The 20443-nt window shown below is 33.3% G+C and overlaps 2 protein-coding genes across 2 annotated transcripts in view; both read right to left on the bottom strand.

Annotated features, from left to right (window-relative positions):
- Positions 1–3829: 3829 nt before the first annotated feature.
- On the bottom strand, positions 3830–5776 carry LOC124538563. The gene has a single exon (XM_047115653.1). It carries the CDS (start codon positions 5774–5776, stop codon positions 3830–3832), a length of 1947 nt encoding a protein of 648 aa, XP_046971609.1.
- A 5770-nt stretch (positions 5777–11546) lies between these two features.
- Positions 11547–20443, bottom strand: part of LOC124538649 (neurexin-1) — a 188542-nt gene continuing 179645 nt past the window's right edge. Inside the window, exons 17-28 of the mRNA XM_047115781.1 lie at positions 19354–19953; positions 19078–19278; positions 18884–19000; positions 18362–18540; positions 17294–17465; positions 16684–16901; positions 15971–16153; positions 15537–15643; positions 14980–15194; positions 14316–14597; positions 13754–13896; positions 11547–13002 (exon numbers count right to left, since the gene is read on the bottom strand). Coding sequence (XP_046971737.1) covers positions 12850–13002; positions 13754–13896; positions 14316–14597; positions 14980–15194; positions 15537–15643; positions 15971–16153; positions 16684–16901; positions 17294–17465; positions 18362–18540; positions 18884–19000; positions 19078–19278; positions 19354–19953 — 2570 coding nt within the window. The 3' untranslated portion in view covers positions 11547–12849. The remainder of the gene's footprint in view (positions 13003–13753; positions 13897–14315; positions 14598–14979; positions 15195–15536; positions 15644–15970; positions 16154–16683; positions 16902–17293; positions 17466–18361; positions 18541–18883; positions 19001–19077; positions 19279–19353; positions 19954–20443) is intronic.

Below are 20443 nucleotides of genomic sequence, written 5' to 3'. Positions count from 1 at the left end.
CTAACCACTGGGTCATCTCAGGTCTCATCTATATGTATTCTATGTTTTGCTTTATGTAGTTAAGGACTTTATATAAATAATTTTGATAAAAACAATTTTTATCAAATGCAAGACATATCTGTGTTAAGTTGATAAATTTGTAAAATGTTGATGGTATTGACAATATAGATCATCATCTATAAACATAACTTTCATCAAAATCCATCAGTTTTCTGTTGTCTTGGGTCTGGGTGTTTGTGGTACCGTCGTTACTTCTGATTTCCCATAACACAAGTGCTTGAGCTACTAACAGTGTATCAGAGTAATGTATGTGATGTTGTCCAATATTTATTATTTATTATTATTATAAAGATCTTCATCAGCAGCACATTATAATCAATTATATAATAATATGTTTTAGTACAATTACGTACTTAATTGTAATTTTAAATTTACTAATTGTCGCATACGGCCTTGTTCTCATTTTAAGGATTGGTTATCAGATGTTAGGCGTACAAAGTAACCTAATTTCTATTCAAAATATCCATATGTTGTAACTTATTCAATACTAAATTTCATTCAATTCCGTTTAAGTAACTCTGTATGTCTGTTAAGCCAACAGACATACAGAGTTACTCACACATTTATAATATACTAGTTATCACACCCGGCTTTGTTCGCGTTTTAGGGTTTCAGTTGTCATATGTCAAGCAAAAAAGTAGCCTTAAATGTCCTTTCTTGTAGTTCAAGCTTGCTTCATACCAAATTTCATCAAATACGGTTCATTGGTTTAGTAGTGAGTTTGGATTGGTTAGTTTTAAGAATGAAATCTATCATTAAAAAAATTCGTCATAGTCACATTTTATCACTGTACTGTTTCTAAGATATAATTGTTTTATTTTTCATTTGTGGTTTTTTTATTTGTTGTTTTATTTTTATATATTAGGTCTTATGATTTTTCTTTAATATATATTAATTGTTTAATTATTACTTAAATTCAACAGGTAGACAAAAAGTTTTATTTTTTCTTTGTGTGATGTTGTGTACATCTGTAATTGTCACTCATATCAGGTCCTAATTTTTTTTTGTTTTATCTGTTATTTATAAGCAATGATGTTGAAATAAACAGATATGTTATTAACGCGCAAAAAGTGAAGACTAGAAAACGTCCTAATTGTGACGTTTGCCATTAGTTGTTTTACGTAGTAATACGTTATAATACATCATAATTACGTAGTAATACGTTTTGCGTAATTAAAACATCTAGTTATCCCTTTTACTTATTGTTTTTATCAAGCTATCATTTTTACTTTTAACGAAATGTAAAAATAAACTAAAATAAACGGTCCCCGGCGCGTCACACTTTTTTCTGTTGTTTAGTATGGATATAACATATCTGTTTATTAGAATATCATTGTTTATAAGTGCTGAATATGTGTGATGTTGATGTACCTTTTAAATAAATAAATAAATAGTGAAACAGCAACAGACAGACAGAGTTACTTTCAAATTTGTAATATTAATATAGATTTACAACGTTTGATTATAATCTTGATTTTAATAATTATAATCTATGTACATATGTGTGTGTGTGTGTGTAATATGAATATTTTATTTCATTGTCCACAAAGGAATGCCGTATCTAAAATCTTTAAAGCTTAAATAAGAAAGGATTAGTTATCTAATTATCTACCTTCAATTAACATAATCCACTCAACACTTTAATTAAATTGGGTACCATAAAGCACAATTAGCGGAACCTTAGCACCTAATACGCGTCCATACATTTGCCAAGCCAATACAAAACCGCAAAAATATATACCAAGCAAATGTGAACTTTATTACAAACACAATAAGAGCGAATTGAATTTATTTATGTTGCAGATTAAGTTGAATCCGCCGTAATGTGTTGATAATTATCTGGTTCGAAATAATAGTTATGTTGTATTGTATGTACATTTTCGATAAATAGTCTACGGTAAACACGTCTTTAATACAAAGAGATTAAGTATCAAAATTGTGTGAAAGTTTTTAAATATTTATTGTGTTAATGTAATTCGAATTATTTTTCTTAGAGATAAAAATGTGTAATTGTTTGTATTTTTCTCTTATTTGCTAAAGAAATTCTAAGCCGGATGATATAAAACTTTTAAATCGTAATTGTTTTAATACGGGCGCTGATAATAAAACAAATTATTTATATATTAACTAGCGACCTGCCCTGGCTTCACTGGAATGCTGATACTAAATTTAATACAGAATTTCTTTATACGATATGACATTAGAAACTTCTAAAGTTACTTCTATTTCTTTACTAATATTGTCCATGTATTATATACAAAAACCTTCCTCTCGAATCACTCACTCTATATATAAAAAAGAAGCGCGTTAAAATCCGTATGAGGAATTTTTAATATCTACGCATGTCTAAGGACAGACAGCAGTAAGCGGCTTTGTTTTATACTATGTAATGATACAACAATAACATCTTCGTTGCACAAGAGATTATTTTTCGATCCGTGCTATTTTAAGTTTACTGTAATAATTTTCAAATAAAAATATTTAAAAACATTTTCTATGAAACACCACGTGTAAATTAATTAAATCACTAATTAAAAATCACAAAACATAAAAAGCGTATGTACTTGGTATATAATTTGAAATATGTATTCAATTACCTAACTAGTAAAATTTGATGTATATATCACAAACGGATTTACTTCGTACTTTGTGCTAGCCAGTCTGAATTGAAATTCATCAGATATACTGTCTCTAATTATATGTTCAGTATTGTTGTTCCATTTTAAAGAATGAGTGATCCAGTCACAAGTTCATAACATCTATGTTCCCAAAATTGGTGGCGCATTGACGATGTAAGGAAAGGTTAATATTTCTTACAGCGCCAGCAAAAACAACAACAACAGCCTGTAAATTTCCTACTGCATTAGGTTTGGTTAAGATGCACGCGTTCTGGCCCAACCACTGGGCCATCTAGTCTTTCCTTTTTGTGTATGTTAACAGTTATTTATAACAAAATTATATTAAATTATAACATAATTGCTCATTTTCAATATCACATTTCCACAATATCGAACGAAACTGAGACGCAAAGAGCACATCTCCTGCTTCAATATTTTCAATGAAAGCAGTCTGAGCGAAGAGAAATTAATTAATACATCAGAAATCGCTACATTGTTTCGCTTTTCAATAGAATGAATTCTCCCTTGTGTTTAAACGTCGCTCCGTGTTAAATGAATATTGCTGTAAATGTGTTATAATATCAAAAGAAATAATTATATTAGTATTATATTTACTTACTTAACTTCCGAAGATCTCACATCCCATATAAAATGTTACGAAAAGTTTTCAATAAGGGTTTCAGTAAAGTATTTCTAACATAAATAACAAGTGCCTTATTTTTTAAAACAATGTCAATGTCATGTACAATGTCGAAAATTTAAGCCAAATAAATAAGATGTATAATATTTTTTTCACTATTTATAATATTTCAAAAATCGTAAGACATTTGGGGCCATCAAACTATATCTCAATCTGAAACCTAGTATATGGTTCCACGGGATGGATACAAGGAATATTAATCTTAAAGCGTTGGATTAAGCCTCATTTTGGTTTGTACCAACAAGTTTGACTATGTATTTAAACTTGGATATTATTAAGAAACAAGCAAAACACTTTATTGGAATATTTATATTATAGCTATTATTCTTAAAACGATTACTTTCAATTTGTTTTCTTATTACATGGTAAATGGTCGCTGGCAGCCACCATGATCAACTATAACTACTACCTAAATAATTGGATAAAACACCTAGTTCTATCCACTTCGGAACTAAACGTTTGTTTTTTGTTTACAGATTTTCACATTACGTTTCTCGATTTCCTTTTTCTTCTTGAGATAACCCAAAACTACTTCAGCTATAAATACTATTATACTAAGAGTATATAAGATTCCAATCAGCATAAAAGCTCCGAGCAAGTGCTGAATACTTAACGGGAGTATAGCGCTAGTTCCATCCGTGCTGATGCTGTGTATAAACAGTTCTTTGTTCCATTTATCTATTAGACCGTTTTCAGAAACGCTTCGTATAATATTATTAAACCTTTCCAACATCGGAAACCATTTCCTAGCGAGTAAAACAACACCGTACTTGTAGAGGTTATTGCTCTCGGGAAAGCAGTAAATCAACGCCGCACCTTTACCTAATTTCTGATCTATGTATTTCGCTTGCCTCTTCGATGAAACAACGGCGAAATTCCTATCTAAAGCCGCTCGTCTTATCCCCTCGGAGAACGTTGTCGAGTTATATTTGCGATATAAATAAAACGAGCTTGCGTTATTAGTCTCAAAATAGGATCGGTAAATCTCCCTGCCTCCCAAAGGAATTCTAGACTGAATAAGATCCGATTCGCTGCTTATCTGCTTCTCGAATCTTGGGTGCATTAGGAAGCTTCTTAGAAATGATTCGTACGATATCCCCATGTTTAAACTAAAGCAGAGCCAAACGAAAATCAGTATGCGGAACACTGACGATTTGGGATCAAATTTGGCTCCCCATCCAAGCAGCATACTAAACGTCATTAAAATTGAGTTCGTCGGCCAAATCGGCGTCGTTCGATTTTCTCTATAATGCAGGAAATGAAAGATTAGACCCATTACCAAAACACTCATCAAAGTTGCGACCCATGTAGACCATTGGAAAATTATGAATAAATTGTCCCAAGTCGCGGCCTGTTTCGCTTTGGGAACACACCAAGTCATCTCGTCTTGTGTGTAACTAACCGTGGGATGGAATAGCTTCCGCGCAGTTCTCGTAACTTCTATATTACCGAAGAGGAGATCCACTGAGTCGTTTAGCAAGGCACCGTATCCGCCAGTCACGGTCCCGTTTGCGTATATGTCCCCCCAATTTTCCTGTTTCTCCGACATTCGTATAACAAGGCTCATGTTTGTGAATTCACTTACAATCTTCACGAGATTAATCTCTCCGCCTTTTTGAAATTCATAAGCATCGTCCCACATTGTGTTCGAAACTTTCCTTTCAGGGGGCATCACGTACGGTTCAGATATAACAGCGTAGGTTATTAAAGGGCATCCTTTTAAGTCTAATGGAAACATTTCCCTTTGAACTTCTAATTGTTTTATATTATTGTTTCTGCATTTGTCTAAAATGTATACGGAGTTACATTTTCCGGCACAATTTTTGTCCGTGTATGGGGTCCACGAATATGAAGTGACTTCTTCGTTTAATGGGTTATATATGAATGCCATACTTTTGAGGATTCTATATTTCCTGAGATCGTTAATAAATGATTTAGCTATTTCTGAACCACTTTCCCTTGGCTTTAGCTTGTAGTAAACTATCGCTTTAGCTAATGGATTCCAAGTCGGTAATCCACTCAATTGTCCCAAGTGATTCATGAGCTCGAATTTCTTTTTTAATATAAGCAAATAATTTTTAGCTTTCTCTCGAAAATGTGAAGCGTTGGCGTGTCGACGAAAAGCGTTTTTAACCATGATGGAATATTTTTTTCCCTTATGCATAGTTTTTAATAACTGACTCTCATCGGCTGAAGCATTAGAATTGACGCTTACTACAACAATACTGCCGCTTAAAGCTTTTTTATCAACAAAGTACTTAGCAGATAGATTTAAAACACATTCAGCGCTATTAGCTATTTTTACAAAATCTTCATCAGCAATGAAAAGAGATTTTTCACCGCATATTGTTAATACATTTACTTGAAATAATATGATGATTATGTTTCTTAAAAACATGGTATCGGCCACGTTCCTAGACTTTGCTAGCTAAGAAATGAAAAATGCAGGGGATTAAAACCTTTATACAAAGCTTAAAGTCAGAGAAGTTAAACCTGTGGTTATATTTTTAGTTTGCTTAAAAATTAACGACGTGATTCGAAAGCAATTTCGATACTTAAAGTCACAATTTAATTTACAAAAAAAACGCAACGTATCACTGGGTTAAATATTGAAATGCTAAATAATTGACTTATATAATAGCTTCTCAAATGATTTTTTAATCCAAAGAACTTAATAACAACTATGAATACGCATATTTTTTTCGAAACTGTCGTTTGTTTGTACCGTTTTGTTTGCTAAACGTCTGTGTGTTCAAACAAAAAGTATGCAAATATATAAATAATTACATAGAACTTTTCGTAATCATATCTTCTCTTTTTTCAAACTATCTTTGAGTAAAAATTGAATTTATTAATAAAATATAATTAAGAAATTCGATATGTATAACTATAAATACCAAAGGCATAAAAAATGTTGTGTTCTGTGTTGCGGATCAGTACTTTTCTCAGTACGTATTTAAAGTATTACTAAAAAAACTAAATTCTTTTCTAATACGAGATAAACTTTGAGAAGGTGAAAACTAATTGATATTTATTCAGTTGAAGCGCAATAAGGTAGGATTAGGTAAGATATTAACGCAATGTTATTTACCATCTTTTGTTTAAGGTATGTTTTTCTATTAGTAAATCTTTAATTGATGCTGCTTATACCTATATAAGCAGCATCCATTAAATATTGCTCTCTTTTCGGCAGGATATTTATTCCGATGACAGGTTTAAGGTAATTTAATATTGAAATGATAATTCGAATGTCTTAAGAAATTGCGTCACCAAAATATATTTTGATTTGTGATACTTAGATAATGGCTTTCGGCTGTTAAAGGAAAGACCATTAGATCAATGTCGAGAAGAATTATTATATTTGTTAATACATTTTTTGATGTTGAGTGATTTTTGTAACGTCGAATTTCAATCTTAACTAAAGATTATGGAATGAAATCAGGACACAAAAACTTAATTTTCCATGTATATAATATAGCATTGGTAAATGGTTATTACCCATAGTCGTTTGACCAGTAAGAAATATTAACCATTCTGTGTATCATCAAACTCAAACTTAAATTACTTTATTCAACGTCATCTGATCATATTAAACCCTACCACCGGTTCGGAAAAAGGAACACCATGACCTAAGAAGAATCACCGAAAGAAACTCACCGGGTCTTTTTTGTCAAATTAATTAGATACATATTGTATATGAATAAAAACAGCCAGGAGGCAATCATTTCATTCCCAAGGTACCCCGGTACCCCGTCAATAACCTAAAAACTTGGAATTTGATTTTAATTACACATGACTAAAGTGTTTCTTACATATTTGTCAATGAAAGAAAACATTTGTACGAAACATTTTATATTAACATATTTATACATATTTTTAAAATGTTTACGACATCTGATTCAGTACTTTCCCTTTAGCATTATCTTGACATTTAAAACTAAATGGTCTAATCATAAGTAAGTAATACACGATTATTTTCATAATAGCCGCCGTGAACTTCTGTAATGTCAACAAAGAAACAAGAAATGAAAGAAATACATTTTCATTTACAAAAAATAATCTTAATATTATTAAGATATTAAGGTTTCTTAAGGTCACTCAATTCTGGGTTCAAAATCTGTTAGGAAATTATTAATTACACTTCTTTTAGTATTTTTCAGTCTGTTTCCAGTTTGTCCCCCGCCTGACCGATATCGGCTGCGGGCTAAAATGAAGTATATCTTCAATTTTCAATTTGCTACTAAGAAAATAAGATATCATTTTATACAATCGAGCTAATTTGAAACGATATTTTAAAACATTTTCGACTCTAGATATCGTCTCCATTACTTCGTATCAAATGTATTAATCACTTCTTAGACTTCCAGAGCATAGCCAATCATAGGATTTTTGATGTTTTATCCCTTTTCTAATGACACAGACTCATTCAACTGCGCACGTAACAAATACTTGAACTGTTTGGACCTGTATTGCATTATGTTGGCGGATATGCGTGGTGACTTGAGACCAATACTTAAGCCGAAATACCTAATTATGAACAATATCGTTGGCTTTAGATTGGCTATAGAATACAATTAACGTTCAAACGTCCCATGTCCCTGATGAGCCTGTAAAAAATTAAGAAAAACTACTATATTAGATTTAGAATTCTATGTCTTATTGACACTATCATTGATATTGGAGAATAATTAGAAAGTATTTACACTGGCTAAATTATATTTCGTGCGTATCAAATCAAATCAAACCAAATTTAAATTAACTTTATTCAAGTAGGCTTTTACAATGACTTGAATCGTCTATTTTACAATTAAGTGAAGCTACCACCGATTGGGAAAGATTAGATTAGAGTAGATTCTACCGAGAAGAACCGGCGAGAAATTCAGTAGTTACTCTTTTTTAACATTTAAAAAATACAAAGTCATGTTAATTAAATACAATTATTTAAATTAATGTATCCTGCTTGAAAGTCAACAGTTATTAACTCCACGCTTTTTTATCATCTATAAAATCTTGTATCAAATAATATGCCTTTTCTACCAATGTATTTTTTACAAACGATTTGAATTTACTAAACGGCAGTTAAAAATGTCTGCGTAGTATTGAAGAACCGCCGTCATGACGTTTCATTCGTATTTTTATTCAATTTCTAACAATGCAATTATAGATTTAAGGATACATATTGTTGATTTAAATATATTCAAAATGTAACTAAAAATCGTTTATTAAATATAGAAGCACTATATTTACTTTATTAAATACTACCACCAGTTTGAAAAAGAAAATATACTGTTCTGAGGAAAACCGTCAAAAGAAACTCAACTGGTCTTTTTTTGTCAATTTTCTTATTTAAATATTTTCAAAAAAAATAAATATGAGACAACATCACATACTCTGATCCCAATGTAAGTAGCTAAAGCACTTGTGTCATGGAAAATCAGAAGTAACGACGGCACCACAAACACCCAAGACAACATAGAAGACAAATGATGATCTACATTGACTCGGCCAGGAATCGAACTCTGGACTTCGGAGTGGCGTACCCATGAAAACCGACCATGGAGGTTGTCAATATAAAAAGAAATAACCAGAAGGCTGTATGTAATTTAATTCCTAAGGTGTGATCAATCATAATCTCACCTATTGTATCTCACCTTTAGCACACAAGTGTTCCTGGCCTTGGTTTTTTAATTTATCTATTGGCAAATAGACACATCAAATCAAAACATACTTTATTACAACCACTTTTGAATCTTCTCACCATAAAAACGGAACACAAGAATATTAAGTATTAAGTGTAAGTTTTCAACTAAAATGAGCAAAAAATGTATTATATATTGTACTTAAATTTATTTTCTGATTATCATTGACTTTTTCGAAATTATAGAATATTGTAATTGTATAAAAAAAAGCTCAGCCACATATTTTATGCCCTTCGTTCGTTCGATTAATATCTAATTTGAAAAATTTCAATGCCACTATAAAAACGCAAAGAATATAAAACGTATTGATAGAATTTGATTTGTTTTATTTGAGGAAGGTTGTAACAAAAAACAAAGATGTAAATTACATAATTTATTATTATTTTCAAAATTTGACGTTTTACACAAACAAACCTTGGTCCGATCGAGATCGGCTGTACAACAATTGCAATTGAATACGGTTGAAACAAACATATCATTAGGGATCGAACACACCTGATCTGATCAGCTAAGGGATATTACACGAATCAATTATAAGGCTACAGTCAAACCTATGTAGTTTAATATCTTTGCAGTCTTTGCAATCTTCTCTTTAAATCGCATAGGAGTGACAACAATTTTATAAATGATAGATAACGTGTTACTTAGTTTGGTCATGCAGGTGTCTTCAATTCTTCAATTTCTAGGCTCATCAGATACAATAGTTTCGAAATAAGCACTAAATAGTTTCGAAGGATTTTATCATAAAAGATTCAATAACGTTCGAAAGTTTATCTAGTTATAATATTTTGAAATGTATCTATTCAAATTACTAACTAACCCGTGAACGTGAATCCTTTACCATAAAATATAATATCACTAATCTTACTGATACACATATCAGAAAAGATGAAGTATATTTTCCACATACTAAAATGCCTGATGACAAACCAATCCAAGATAAGCCTGATTCATTAAAAACATTAGTAACCAATACAGTGAAACAACACAAAAATCCGGTACAAATAAACAATTTAATTACATTAAACATTAATTACGACCTAAAATTGACAAACAAATTGTTGTTTTAACATTTTGTGCCGTAAAACGAGTGTGACGTTACACCGTACAATACCATTTAATTACATTAACTATATACAATAAATGCAACTTCGAGTACCTAAAACCTGTGCTCCATAACAATCTATATAAATATGACTTTTATTTAAAGCTAATTGAAAATTTATCGGGAAAGAGGAAAACGGGACGGTGGATGTTTTTTTATTGTAAAAAATATAAGCGATTTTTCAGTAATATAAAATCGTAGAGGAATTTTTAATGACAAAGCTTAGGGCGTAATCACTTAACTTACTTGCGTGGATGATCTGACGGAATATATTGAAAATAATGGCGACATAATTAAATACCCCAACAACCTTCATGAAGAGAGAATAGATGAAACAAAACACGAACATACCGATTTGGTTACTTATTTCCCTGTACTTGAATAAAACGAATTCTAAGTAAAAGTAAATAAAAATTACAGTTCGTAAAGTAATTATAAAATGATCATGATATTTTGCGATTTATTTTTATTCGATTATTATTTTATAAATAGGATACGATTAGGACGCTTTGAGGAACTAGTCCTGGATTAGTTATAATTCTTTAATTTTCATGTTAAATTTATAAATATTTACATTATTTTCAACAATTTGAAATTCATTAACATTGTGAAATAAATAGCTCTTCAATTAGGCCTCTACTTGAAAAATCGGTAACAGAATAAAACCAACCTTGAACTCAGTGGGTTAATGCATAGAATATCTACTGTACCATCATTTCCTACAAGCTCATACGTTTTAACGCCTTCTATTGTTATTATACCCGTCTCTATCAAGCTAATCGACCTCCAACAATACATTTCATTTCCCTACTCGCGTCGTCTATTCATTAAAAATATTGTATAAGACCTAATATATATAGGAAAGAGAAAATTTAAATTGTAAAAGTGCCGAAGTCTTCAGTTGAACGATATGCTTCATTTTCAGTGATGGCAGCCCAAATTTTAGCCTTGTACCCCTATTCATATGGTTTGCAGTCTAATTATATTCATCAGATATTTGTTTTATTAAATTATATTACGTGATCAACTTGAAGTCAGATCTGTTTAACTTAGAAATATAAACGAAATTAGGAATAGTTGAAACATCTGATGAAATAATTATTACAGACAATCTATTTATAAGTCTTAGCATAAGTTAAACTATTAAAGGCAGAAAGGGCATGGTATGATTTAACAAAGCTGATGATTGTAAAGTAAATCGGGATAAAAATGAAAATTATGTCATCAAAGCAATAATGTTTGACAGACATTTCAATGACCTCTCAAGATTGAAATTGATTCACGATAAAATATATTCAAAGGAAGAATTGAAAGTAATAGCATTATGTTTCAAGTGTTAAAATGAAAACTTTGACTTTAGGAATTTTGCATTTCAGTTGATTATTTCTTGAGAGATTCATTTAAATATTTCCATATCTTTTTCCAGGTTTGCGCAGATTTTCAATAACTCACACCCGATCGCACAAGTGACTACAACATTACGTTAATTAATATTTACATTAACACTTGTGTATCAGTCGATATTTCATTTCTGTCTTATGCAACTTAATCGTTACTAATCGATTCTTACCAACCATTAATATCGATTTCGGCTTTTTCATATCGATTATTAATTATCCATTCAGCTAATTAAGGAATGAAGCATCTACGGGTTGATATTCGAATCACTACATGTCGTATATAAATCGATCTACCTGATATGTTCCGTTTTAGGTGACTTGTAGGGAGAGTTTATAAATTCGTCGCTGGTTCTGTATACAGGCAGTCCTCAAACTTACGGCATATTGACGTAAGTTGGGACGTTTCAGATTGCCCCGTTTTTTTCTGCTTGTTATGATATTGGCCTCGCGACAAGTAAATTCTCCTGTGGCGGAAATCGATGACGTATGCTTGATGAATAGTGTCATTATTCGACGTAACTTGAAAAGACGTAAGTCGAGGACTGCCTTTATTTAAATCAGGGTCAGTAACATTTTAGAATGTACTTAGCACCTTGATGGATCTAAATGTTGATGGTTACAAACGAATGCGTACAAATACATGGTTAATAAACATTTAAATCAATTTTAACGTAAGTTCTGTTCATGTGGTATTAAAGTAACTGTATAATTATCACCGATATAGCTTTTTCATCATTTTTTGAACACAAATAGGCGTATTGTATATGTTTTGTTACTGTTATTATTATTTTATACAGTTAATTTAATGTTTGGACATAATTAAACAAATAAACCATGATCACAATAACTTATGGTATTTCACAAACATATATTAAATAATTAATACAATGAAAACCCAGTCCAGCATAAATACAATTCCATAGCCTGAAGCAGCTATATTGTAATGTAACTTACAATCATGTGTGTTTCATTGACATTAAAATTATTTTGACAAAATATAATAATACGTCAGTATTAGATGGGTACATGTATGGTACGAGCAACAAACTTCGTTTACATAATACATCATTTTAAGAATGAAGTGCACTGTTGACACAAGACACTCACAGCTAACACTTAAATACATTTATGATAAGACATCTTGGATAAATATTTTGTCGTGTATACTTCGGTTAAAGGAAATTCAATGAAAGTATTTGAAACTAAAAATTCGAACATCATCGACCCTCCAGCGAGCTGCGACCACAAGCCACCTAACAGTACACACCTACACGTACCACTCCTTGATGCCGTCTCGCTTCACGGGCTGCGGTGGTGCGAGCGGGGCGCTGCCGTTGCGCTGCAGCGCTAGGGGCTGCAGCGAGCGGGACGCGCCGCCAGCGCCCGCAGCGCTCGAAGCGCTTTGGTAGCTCGAGTGAGCCTGGCAAACATCACAGCGATCAAGAGACGACTCAACGTCTTAACTAGTTAACAAAGATGAATCTACTGAAACGACCTTATTTTAAATAATTCGAAGATTTATATGGTTTACGGTGCCCAAAAAATCCCAAAAACTTCCTAACTTAACTATTGTTAGGAATAAGTTTTAACTAAACCTAACTTTATCGAACTTTAATGAGTAAATAACATAATCCTCCAGGGGTTACATCAAGCCCGCTCGATAATTTTAATGCAGTTATAAGCAAAACTCAATCGGACGGCTTGGGCACTATTTCCAAGACACCACTTTTTAAAAATATTGTCAAAATTATATGAGATATATTACTTTACACTTTACATACATTAGCGTGCTTTTTACTTGGTGCAATCAGAACTATAAAGGTCTATGTGTCATGATATTTCATATTAATAAAAATCATAAATAAAGAACCAACCGGAACTAATATGGTATACCCAATATATATACATATTAAACTTTCAAGAACAAACTAGTCGCCTGTGGCTGCGTTCGCGTTTAAGCTGTTGATCTTTTGGTATTAGACATAAAAAAACTTCCTTGAGGTTAAAACTTGCTTTATACCAAATTTAGTTCAATAGTTTGGGCGTGTAACAGACAGACAGACATAGTATAGAAGTGATGACTGTTTTGATGAAACCAAATCCATGTCTTATTGATAGATGTTCAGATGAAAACGTTGGATGAATCAGTGGTGCTTTGGTCAGTTACTGACCTGGTTTCCTAGCAATGCCGCACTAGCACTTTGTTGATAGTTCTTATCCTCAGTCACCTTGTAGGAGGGGTCCAGACGGAACACCAACTTGAGCACGATGATCACGATCAGTATTATTGCTATCAGCACTGAAGCCACTATTCCTGTAAAATTATTTCAAATGTCTCTTAAAACTATCAAACTTATCTAAATTATAACTTAATTTGGTAGGCGGCTCAGCAAAACGGCCACCTGATGTTAAAAGACTTATTGACCATTCAAAAAAGCCAAGATGACCCAGTGGTTAGAACATCGTGAGTACACCTGATTTTGTATAATTTCGTAGAAATTCTACCACATGTGTATTCCAACAACCAGCATTGGAACAGCCTGGTGGAATAGGTTCCACTTCTTCTCCTCAAAAGCGTTAGGAGGCCATAACTCAGCAGTGGGAAATTTACAGACTGTTGTTGTTGTTGTTGACCTTGAGGAACTGAATATGTTGTGACCCTTGTGCCTGCTTTGTACAAATTATACGGTTTGTAGTGATCACTTGTATATACAATAATTATGCTTAACTTACCTACGACGGTTGCAAAGAATTCAGACTCGGGCGGCACAACCCTACTGTCAGTGGTCTTCGGATGATACCACTTAGTGGTGATCTCGTGTTCATATCCATTGTAATCCGGGTGTATCCTCGGTCCTCGATCCTGTTCTTCGATTTCGTATGTTGGCGATCTCGTTTCTATTTCGTTCTTATGGTCTTCATAGTCTGGTATGCGATGATCATCTTCCGTGGTGCGAGTAGATTCTGTGTGCTTGCCCGTCATTGTGGGGGTGAAGTGGCCGGAGTGGGAACGGTCTGCAATTTTTTATTTATAAGATTAATTAATAGCTTTACTAGTATTATATAGAGGCCTAACCTGCCCCGGCTTCATACGGATGCAATGCTGATACTAAATATACCACAGTATTTTTTTATTTACGTCGTCACGTTAGTAACTTATAAAATGTTTAGAGTTCTTTTACTATATTATTTATTGTCCATGTATTAGATACAAAAAACTCTCAAGGCACTCTATCTATTAAAAATACTGCATCAAAATCCGTAACGTCATTTTAAAGATCTAAGCATACATAGGAACAGATAGCAGTAAGCGACTTTGTTTTATACTATGTAATGATAATAATTGACATTTGTGAATTGAAAATTTTAAACAAAAGACTTAAAATAATTTTCTCACCGTCAGTTGGTGTAGTTCCCTTTTCAGGCGTGGTCGCTGTATCCAGAGTACCAGCATGCATATTATCATGATCGGGTAGAGTTGATTGATCGCTCTTAGTGGTATGAGTGGTATCCGTGCCACTAGCAGTGGAGCCTGAAAGGGATTTATCTACGTGCTCCGTTGATATTGGCGCGGTAGGTGACGTCATCGCATGGGTACTGCTCGCACCAGAACTGTAAATAATAGAAAATTAAAGAAAACTATCAGCTTGGGGTATTTAACCACTGGAACAGGTCAACGATGATACTTTTAACAAATACAAATAATAAAAACATCATCAAGAGAATTGTTGTTATTCCTATTGGACTTATTGTTTTACGTAATAGTAAATGTATTGAATGGTGTAATTGTTGTAGCTATTTATCGTTAAGATATAAGATATCATAACTAACATTTAATAACAAGAGTTATTACCAGATAAATCAAAACACAAATACTAGTTTACTTCAAAACGAGTGGTTCTTAAGCTCGATGATGTAATTGCTAAGATATTATACGTATATAAATTTGATTACGTGGTCATAGGATGTTCCGGTTCAGTGATTTCCTCTCCACTGGAACCAGAGCCTTCAATGCAGTCTTCGTCGTCGCACGGTTTCATAAGTTTACCACTGATATCACCCTGGGAAAAATAAATATAAAATAAGTTAAAAGAAAGAAGAACAGGCACTAGAACACATAAATTTGAATCAATGGTCGTGGTCTGAACTTAAAACGGTTTTTTTCATTTCTCCATTTTATAGTGGAATATCTTGGTGGAATAAATTTCCTTTTATTCCCCCAAAAATAGGGATTTACAGACTTTTAAATAAAAATAAATATTTTTACATGAAAATATTAGGAAGCCTTAGCCAAAGATTGGGACATTAATAGGTTGACACTTTCCTTTGTTAAACAGTATTATAATTTAGTTCTTAATACCAAGGATATAAATGAGATCGAACTTTACCTTATGCAATTTAGAAGGTGGTCGTCTCGTAGATGGAACGTAAACTGGAGTGATTAGGTCATCACCAGATCCCGCGTCAGGTAGCACACAAGCGTCCTCATCATCATCACGGCAGCCTGAACCAGCTCCGGAGTACACGAGCTCGTCAAGCACTCCCGGTCCACCATAGCCCGATGGTGGTGTCTTTAATGAATAATATATAAAAAGTTAAAAGATTACATTCACTTTAAATCTTTTACTTTTGTTAAAGATGTGATAAGTAATTAATGTATGTATGTAATCTTAGGCTAAATAGTATTAACATAAACATGACTATATAAAATTTATTCAAATAATTATAAAAAGGTGGAAGTTGCTTGCAATTATAAGATATGTGAAATTATTAATTGAAATAGGGCTTCATGCAAGTTCATCTTTGTAGGTACCACTCATTCAACATAATATATTCTATTAACAAGCAGCAAAATTTGGTATTTTTGGGTTCCGGTTAAATATTGAATGAGCCAACTCGGTCATTTAGTTAAACTTAACTAAAGGCATTATTTAGAGGATGGTGACCACTTTATATCAGGTGATCCATATCTGGCATATGGAGTTATGGAGTACCAAGTTTTGCCATAAAAATAGAAGTGCGACTAAAGACCCATAAATTGAATACAATTCGTATTATAATGACTTTGATTTTATTTGGTTTTAGGATGGTGCGTGGTCACCTGCTGCATGCGGTTGATGTCGCGGTCGAGCGGCGCGGCGGCGCGGCGCACGTCCCCGCGCAGCGCGGCGGCGGGGTCGGCGGCGGCGGCGAGGTCGAGCAGGCGCGCGCCGTTGAGCACGAGCCCCGCCACCACGCCGCTGAACGAGCGCCCGCCGCCGCCGCCGCCGCCCACCGTCACGCGCGACATGCCGTTGAAGATGCTCGACTGCTGCCCGCCTGCGTCACACCACTTCTATTAGCTCGACCCTTCTCGTTGAGAATCTTTAAAGCTTGTTCTTTTGCTTCCAATTTTAAAATTATAGTGTCTTGTTTTAGCCGAGTACAATTGAATCACTTCAATTAATACGGTTGGAAAATTATTGTAAGCTAAATATTCGCTTTAAACGCTTATATATAATTATATAAGCGTTTAAAGCGCCCGTACTTAGCGATAATCTTTTCGATAATCGCAGCAGAGAGGAACCGATCCACTTACTTAATTGCTAAACTGGTCATAATCAAAAAAGGCCTTTAATTTAAGGTAGGTATCGTTATATTTGCATTCTAAATAATTATACCCTTGTACATCATTACAGATGTCATGATCAAAAAAGTCCTTTGAAACTGACCCTGTGGATGTCGTATATTAACAGCATAGTTGTCCAACTGCAACGCCGCTCGGCTGCCGTTTCTTGTGAACCGAGCCACGTGGTAAGCACCGTCGTCTACCCGTGCCGCTTCGTCACCCAATGGATGGTCTCCATCACCCACGTTGTAAACCATGAAGAGATTACCTCGGATCTGGCGATATTATTAACATAATAATTATAAAATATACTACATATTTGATATTATACAATAAATAAATATAGGCCTAAATTTTACCCTAAGTCGATGGCCCAGTGGTTAGAACGCATGCATCTTAACCGATGATTGCTGGTTCAAACCCGGGCAAGCACCGCTGTTTCATGTGCTTAATTTGTCTTTATAATTCATCTCGTGCTCAGCGGTAAAGGAAAACATCATGAGGAAACCTGCATGTGACAAATTTAATAGAAATTCTGCCACATGTGGTTGGTGGAAACCAACCCGCATTGGAACAGCGTGGTGGAATATGTTCCAAACCTTCTCCTCAAAGGGAGAGGAGGCCTTTAGCCCAGCAGTGGGAATTTACAGGCTGTTGTTGTTTGTTATTTGTTGTTGTTACCCTAAGTGTTCCAAAATGGAAGCTATATCAGATTTATATTTATATATAAATCAAACATAACTTTAGCAGAAATATAAACATTTTATAGGTTTTTTGTTTACTATAGAGCTGATTTTAAAATAGTACTAAATAAGCGCCTAACAAAATTAAATAGCAAAATAAAGATGAGTTATTTTGCTCACTACGTTTCAATTAATCATTTAAATTAAACAATTACACACAGTAAAATACTAATATTTCCTTTTAACCTAGTTCATGCCGTATGAATTCCTATTATTATTTAATTACGCTGTTTTTATGAACACTCAATCCTAATACTAACATTAAATAACCGGTTAAACCTATTAAAACGAATTAGTCAGATACTAATTTTTTCAGCGAAAAAAGAAACAAAATTATATCTGACTTTTTGGTGCACTTATCTTTCATTTGTATTTTTTATTTTACTAAACCTAGCCTTAAGAGAATTAGAGATTAAAGAAGAACTTACAATTTCCATTTGCATATAATCCTGCGTATTAGAAGACTCGATCCTCAAAAGCACGGCGTCAGACTTGCTGGTAACAAAGCCGACCGCTACTTTATCAGTTTCTGTATCAGCGACTGCGCTTGGTGGAAACGTGTAAGTTATGATGCCTCGACCAGGACCGAACTCATATGCAATTGATTCTGAAAGATATAACATATGTATATGATTATCAATAATAAAATGGATGTGTTTAATGTCATTATAGAAGACAATAATTGAGTTTGAGGCAGACCTTAAAAGATTTAGAAAAGGCACGGATATTTTTATCCACATTCGGAATAAAATACGATATCGTCTTAATTTATACAAGATACACATAACATAAGTAATGAGCAAGGAGAAGTAGACAAATTATAATTAATTTATAGTAAATATAAATGTCTCATTGATTTGGTGATCGATAGTTGGATAATTGTAACAAGGTATATGGAAACAATAAATTCATGTTATACAAAAATAATCATTGAAATGAAATATTCTTACCATCGTAACATGTGGGTCCCGTAAATGAAGTAAGGTCACAATCGCAAACGTAAGTATTCCATTGCTGCACGCACACGCCCTTATTAGCGCATGCGTTATGCGTGCACTTGGTAGGACCTGTGTCAAATTTACCATTTCAATATTCCATCATATTATTATAAGAAGTTTTAAGGAAATTATCTTTATTGTTATACCTTCACATCCTGAAACTAATGAAGAACTAGGTACGACTGCATCTTCTATCAGAGACGGTGACTCGCCGGGAAGATCTAAGCTTGACATACATCCTTCAAAACCTTGCCTTGACAATACACCTACCGGCAGTGCTGTGTACATCTCCTTAGGCACCCCGCCCACGTATAGAACGCTATCTAGCTCCAGCATGAGATTAGAGCCTAAAATAAAATTAAATGTAATAACATTGTTTTCATCAAATTATTGTTTCTGTGATATTTTCATTTTAATCTTACTTGTCGTATGCATTTCCAAATCTTCATCGACTTGCATTGTATGGATTTTCGGAGTCGGTCTCCTTATCGAGACGGTGTGCCATCTATTATCGTTTAGAAAGCTCTTTAATTTATCTTTCATTGTCACTACTCCATCTCCTAGATTGAACACGCAGTGTATATGGCCATTAACCAATTCCACGGCTATAAAGTCCTGTTTCTTTCCTCCATTATAGAATAAAAGCCCATCCATCTCGGTCGTTCGGAAGTAAAAATCTAAATACGTATTCCCATATGCCTTCAACAAAGGCAATCCAACATATGTGTGTTTCGATTTAAATGTCACAGCCTTATAAACATTTAGAGAATCCGGTTTCACGAATTTACCCGTAAATATTATATTAGACGTATCGTATATGTTGTTGTTTTCATCATTGCTTCCAATACCAAGCGTTTTAGCCATGTCTATATATTTTATGCCATTAAAAATGAATTTCTGGAGGTAACCAACAAAATTAGGTAATGTGGATGTCATTTGAATCTCTTCTTCTGGATGATAAAGTCCTCCTAAATGTAGCGTCGAAATTTCTAAAGTAGACGCTTTACCTAGAATTGTTTCAGCTGTAAAACAAATCGAAGTCAATGATAAAATTAATAATCTCGATACTTGTTTCACATTTAGTCACAACATTGACGTTGAAATCAATAGAAACTAGCAAAGTAAACGCCTTACAGATTCACGATTAGCAGCATCAAAACATATTTACACTCAGAGTCTATCAGCCCAAAAATATTTGCATGAAAATAGCAAAGCTCCACAGAAAAGATTATTTTTAAGTCTAAATTACTTCAATCGAAAGTGTGGTGTTCGAAATTATAATTTGTAGCGATTTTACAATTTAACAAAAACTAGCTTCAACTAATCTATTTTTACTTGAAACCGTTTTTAACTAACCAGAAAGACACTACAAACTCTCAATATAACTAATAGTTGAAGTAAAGTTCTGTAGGAATTCTTCTCCTTCGTACATGTAAGGAAAAGACAAATTTAAATCAAGATAGTTTTCAACCGACTTCCAAAAGGAGGAGGTTATCAATTCGTCTGTATATT

This window comes from Vanessa cardui, chromosome 20 (genome assembly GCF_905220365.1).
Source record: "Vanessa cardui chromosome 20, ilVanCard2.1, whole genome shotgun sequence".
In the NCBI taxonomy this organism is placed as follows: domain Eukaryota; kingdom Metazoa; phylum Arthropoda; class Insecta; order Lepidoptera; family Nymphalidae; genus Vanessa; species Vanessa cardui.
Note: the sequence above shows the minus strand (reverse complement) of the source record. Positions and strands in the feature narration are given on the sequence as shown.